Genomic DNA, 6,000 nt, shown 5'->3' with positions numbered 1-6,000 from the left:
TAACATGAAACCCAGTTTGTTTTGCACCTACATGGCTGGTTAGAAAGCATGTCGCTCAATTTCAGCACCGTGTTGTGCAATGGCAGCTCGCAGTAGACTGACCTGGTTAGAAAGCCAGCCAGGGTTTTGAAACAGTTGCTAAGTGTGATTGATTGTGCATTAATGTGAAAGATGTAGGGAGGGAGAGGCTCATTGTGTTCTGGTCAATCAGGACGCAGTGGATAGGAGCCTTGTAGGAAAGCGTATGGGAAACACTACTCCCCCGTCGTCCACACTGACTCTGTGGGCAGACCACTAACGATACTGCTGAGCATTACTCCTCAATCCACCCTAAAACATGAATCACTGGTTTCCTAACAGTGATCCTGCACAACTGTTTTTAATTCATCTACGGTACAAATCTGGATCTCCTCCACTAACGGTGAAACGCTGTGGACATTTGTGACAGCACCTGATGTGTGTTTTCTTTAACTGGCACCATGGGCACAGTTTCTAGTTTATACATGCTTGTGAAATAACGCTCATTTAATGGGAAAGTTCACTTTGTACTAACCCCTTATGTCAGCACTCAGTTTAATAGAGCAGCCTCACTTATTGAGTTTCCAGCCTTGAGTGAGATTTCTCCACTCCGCTGTTAATTGAGCCCTCGTAGAATAGTGTATTTTGTTTTAGGGTAGATTTTAACCTAATGTCTCCGGCTCTGTAGGCAGTAAGTCAGTCAGTGGTTTAGTGCAGAGCTGGAGAGAGGCCAGCAGCACATCTGGCCATGGTTAAGAGGAGCTGCGATGGAGGAGTGGAGATGGAGGCCAGGGAGGGCTGAGTGATAGCTCAGTGCCTCAGATAACCCCTCCACAGCCACGCCTAGCTGCCTGCTTCAGGGGGCCCTTCAGGGCCGAACTGCAGCCCTCCTGTGACAGACCCATACCCATTCATGGGTCTGTGTCACAGGGGCCCAAACAAAGAAGTGGAGCTGAAACACTCAATCGATTGGACGTCAGAAAATGTAATTGTTGACAGTTTAATTGATTGATTAAGTGCTTTTTTTTCCTGCTTCTCGACCTTTGACCCTTTGAATTTCCCACAACACATTTTAGACTAAACAATGGCTCAGTTAATCATAAAAATAACCAATAAATTAATCAATTATGAAAATTACAATTAGTTGCAGCCTTATACAGGACAGGTCGAGAGTGGAAATCGCTATCATGTGGTTTGTCAGTTCTGAGGGGATGACGTGTGTTAAGACATGTCGCTGTGTCCACTCACAAGATCAGTTTTTGATATTTATCAGACCTGAATCGAGCAGAAGTGTCTTTTATTTACTTTGATCCCTCTTCGTGAAACCAAATGATCCCTGTTAAATATCATGGTGAATGAGGAGAGATTCATTTATGGCTGAGAGGGCTAGAAGTGGTCTCCAGTAACCACAATGAGTTAATCGTTGTGTAGTTATTATAGAAACCCGCCCAAAGCCAAGGAGTGCTGGATTCATGTTGAAACCTGGGTCAGCAGCAGTGTTTCAGAGGTTAGTTGAATATACTTACAAAGATACTTAAAAAATATATATTCTGATATGCTGTCAGATTTTTTAAAACTCTTAAATATTAATATCAATATCAGCTGGAGACACAGCTGATATGGAAAGCCATGGGGGGCTGGATTCAAACCTGCTGCTGCTGTAAGGATTCACCTTGCTATGTGGTGTGGGTGAGCTACTGCAGCGCCCACAACGATTGATCTATTGATTTAGAAAATACTCTCTTAAAAGAGACTTTTAAAAAGGTTAATTTATGCTCACATTGAGAATATTGAGAAATATACTGGAACTGATGTTGACTCTGGTCCTGATTTTGTTTCCCAATCCCTCCCAGAACAACCTAGTTAATAGTAGATTTGCAGGATCTGTTGAGCAAACTTGGCGGCACCCGTTCTCCAAACACAACTTTCCAAAAAAGCTTGCCTGTTTTAATTTGTGCTGATCCACATTATTTGTAATGACTCGTGCAGTGTAGTGTCACCCCCAAAGTATCTGCTCAGTGTTTTCCTTATTTCAAGGACAAAGGATGGATGGATGGATGGATGGTGGGAGGGGATGAAAGCATGCCAGGGAACTCGTGTGCAATGCATGCACTCATCTCATTACTCGCGTCCTAATGTTGTGTAACCTCAGTTTTTTTGTGGTATCAAAATGCAATAACTTTGCGGCCTAGATAAGCGTATCTCCACCCAGAAGCTGAGAGACCTTTGTGTTTATGTGACCATAAATCCTTCGGGCTCACAGGGAAGGAATCATTGCAAAACAAGACTGCACATTCATACCCTCACCTTCAAGTATCAATTCCAAACCAAGTCTTTAAATCCTCAATAAATACTATTTAAACAGGCTTTTTTGATAGGCTGTCATAGGTTTACACACATTTGTCTAGGCACTGTCAGCTGTCAAATTATAAGAATTAACAGCTTTGGTTTATTAAGAGCCAAAAAGAGAGATAGATGGCATTGTTATTGAGTTATCTGCATGGCCTCTCTGTGACTCTGTCTCTGTGTCCTTGGATCAAAGGAACCTTTGTCTCAAAATAGTATTAATTTGAGGCGGATAGCTGGAGAGCGGAGACAGAAGTCTGACCTCTTCATGCCCATTTTTATGACTGACAAAGAGAAACCAGTCGTCTTATATGGACAATAAAATATGACACCATTTAACCTCTACAAGTGCAGTGTTTCCACCTGGTTTCATGGGTGTGGGCTTGGATATCTTTAAACAACGTTGCTTCCTGTCATAAGAGAAAAGAGGAATTATGGTGGTAATGAGTCATTGTTGACTTTCTATTTGGGTTTGTATATTACTAATATATGGCTTTTCATTACTGATTAATCTGCTGGCTATTTTGTCAGTTAAACAATGCGACATTTGGTCTGCAGTTTGTGAAAAATCACATTTTCCCAGAAGCCAAGGTGACGTCCTGGCATTGCTTTGTTTGTCTGACCAAAAGTGGCCGAAACCACTGTGGCCACAAGCATCAATTACATGATGATAGGACACTGGATTTCTCTACATTTCCCATGATTCCTTAGAGTCAGTTGACACCATCATTAGGTGAGCTGACAGAGTGAAGAGAATGGGACCATAAACAGAAAATAAAGTCATCATCACACCAGCTCAGTTATGTTTGTGGTACAACAATATCTACATGTAAAGTTTGCAAACGTTAGCCACCAGCAGAATCTGCAGGTTGTAAGCCCTGGGGGACTCACCTGGTGGAGCTCGTACCTTTAAGACTTAGTCCTAACCACAGCGTCCTGGGTCAGAGTCCGACCTGAGGCCTCGTGCTGCATTTCATCTCCTCCCCTCTTTTACTTTTCCATCTCTCTTTAACTGCATCTATCACAATAAAGGTGAAAAATGCATGAAAAACTCATTTAAAAAAAAAACTGGCTGTAATGACATTGGTAAGGGTTTGTTTTACAGCTTATGAATTCAACAATTCTTTAGGGGAAGGGGAAGAATTTGATTCCCTGTTTCTATCTATTATCAAAATGGTGTCAGATTAATTTCCTGTCATTTGACTCAATAATACATAGTTCCTAGCAAATTACAATAACAGGATATCACATTTTGTGGTATCACAATACTATTCACAGGTACACCTTGGTCTTTTTAAGCACCAGATTTTAAGAGATGTGTATGCATGACTAGATTCGTCTGCAGAGGGACAGTGATAGTGGAGAAACAAGTCCTATGACAACAATGCAAGTGGGTGTGAGGTCGACTGCTTGGTTCCTCTTGGTTACACCTGTGTCCTGCGAACCCACAATCACAATCTCTGCGTCAGTGCTAGCCACCATAATGTCAGCGTCGGTGTTGTTTTTGTAGCGGCGACCCCTGGGATCAAAGTGAAGAGGATTAAAGGCATTGTAAAGTGTCCCTCTTATCCCCCTCTCCCTGGCCAGTGAAAAGAGAGGGCCCCTAAGCCAGCATGGCTTTTATGGTCATAATCCATACAGTTTCAATTGACTATGGAATGCACTGGTTAAGATGGTGGTGTTGGTGGAGTTGGTGATGGGTCTTCATGTGTTTCTGCAGCCGTGCATGAGGTGTGTGTGCAGTTTATTGACATATGTGCGTCTGATACAGCTGCTGCAGTGACCAGCAGGGTGACACAGTATCCCTGCAGTGTTGTCCTAGAGAAGAAGGGGAATACCCGTACCCATCTGGACCAGCTCCCAGAAATGTCCCATGGTTTATCTCTTCTCAGAGTTGGGGGTAGAGGGAGGTCGGGGAGAGAGGGAGAGGCCTCTATTTCGGTCCTTTGTTTATGTAAGGAGTGGCACTGGGGTGTTAGGAGAGTCTGGGAATGTTGGGTCTATATAACTTGGGAATAACAAGTTAATCTGTGCTGTGTACTGTATATGGTAAGTTTCTGAAGGCTGTGGGATACATGTGTCTTGAGATTGTGATTTCTGGCAATGGGAACTATGAAATAATTGATTTTAGTTGATTGATGGCCATGTGAATTCATATAATTCATTAACATGTCAAAAAAATTAGATAAAATAAGATAAGAAATACTTAAAAACAAAAATTGTGAGTTTCCTTATAGGGATAAAGAAAGTATTTATTATTTTATCTTAATTTGTAATGAAAATAGTCACTAATTGCAGCCCTACATCCTCAGTTTAAAATACAAATTGACAACTTGTTAATTGCGCGTTTGTATTTAACCGACCAGACAATACACTGGAATGCATTAACACCTGCACAAGCTCCATTAGTTCATTAATCATCTCCTGGTTGACGGTTAATAACGGCACAATGAGTTCGTCATGTGGAGTGTGAACGCTCACCTCCGTTTTGTTTCTTCCCAGGGACGGCACGTCAAGACTGGACAGCTGGCTGCCATCAAGGTCATGGACGTCACAGAGGTAAGGCTGAACTGTATATTGTTTCAGCTTGTACATCACAGTGTGAGCATGTGGCGCAGTCACTCTGCAAAGGCTGCAACGTCACGAGGAAATAAAGACACACCATAATGAGATGTTAGACATGTTGCCTGACAGAAAATAAAAAAAACCCGTTGTTGGCTTGTTAATCTAATCTAAATCTTAAACACAATCGTCGTGTCATTCCAGTCTTTCATGCAGACTTGAAGATTTGTCGTGTCAGGTGTTTTTTGTTGAGCTTTATGTCGCAACTTCAAAACTTCAAGTGAAGATGCAGATGTGTAGGATTTTGTTGACCGTTTCAACTCCAGATGATTTTTTCTTTGCTGTCATCATATTATAAATACTGGTATGTGTACTGAAAAAAAATAAATGCTCATAGGGAGCATTATACATGGATATATTTGAGTCTTTGCTCTGATTGTCTGGTTAATATTAAAATCTATAGACATTCCATCACAGAGAAGAAAATGCCACGCTCTTTAATGAGGCCCTCCCCCCCATAATAAACAGCAGGGGAAGGGCAGAGGCAACAGGATGCTTTTGAGTGAAGTGCGTCATTTAGCGGCCAGCGGGCTGCCCTCAGCTGTGGGAGGTCCCGTCTGCAGATGAGAGAAGACGCACAACCACACATGCACATATGCAGAAACACAAAGCAGAGGGTTTTCAGTGGAGCAGAGCGAAGGCCAGCCGGGCCAACCACCCACACGGCCATAATAATGATGGAGGAACACAGGCTTAATCATACTGTACGCACACACACACACACACACACACACACACACACACACACACGTGCAGTAACAGGCCTTTCTGGTGAATGGGCTCCGCTTGCGGCGTGGAGTTCATCATCTTCCCCCCCGGGGGGGTGGCAAAATTTAAAGTCATCAGCTACATCTCGTCAATGCATCACTACCTTTTTATAAGGAAACATTTACACATACTCCCAACTGGAGAACCCCACAGTGATCATCAGGAGCCTGACAAAGGCTCCTGAGGCCTTGTCTGCCCTGACTTGCCTGCTGCCACTCCTCACACAAGCCTACGTCACGATGAATC

At 42.9% G+C, this 6,000-nt stretch overlaps 1 protein-coding gene across 11 annotated transcripts in view; it reads left to right on the top strand.

Annotated features, from left to right (window-relative positions):
• LOC139609492 (mitogen-activated protein kinase kinase kinase kinase 4-like) overlaps positions 1-6,000 on the top strand; it is a 31,568-nt gene that overhangs the window by 6,957 nt on the left and 18,611 nt on the right. For all 11 annotated transcript variants that reach the window (XM_071464183.1, XM_071464180.1, XM_071464176.1 and 8 more), the window contains exon 3: positions 4,867-4,923. In XM_071464183.1, coding sequence (XP_071320284.1) covers positions 4,867-4,923 — 57 coding nt within the window. The remainder of the gene's footprint in view (positions 1-4,866; positions 4,924-6,000) is intronic.

Source organism: Trachinotus anak, unplaced genomic scaffold (genome assembly GCF_046630095.1).
Source record: "Trachinotus anak isolate AG129_WGS33_773 ecotype Australia unplaced genomic scaffold, CSIRO_AGI_Tana_v1 ptg000026l, whole genome shotgun sequence".
NCBI lineage: Eukaryota > Metazoa > Chordata > Actinopteri > Carangiformes > Carangidae > Trachinotus > Trachinotus anak.
The sequence above is the reverse complement of the archived record's forward strand: the minus strand, read 5'-3'. Positions and strand labels throughout refer to the sequence as shown.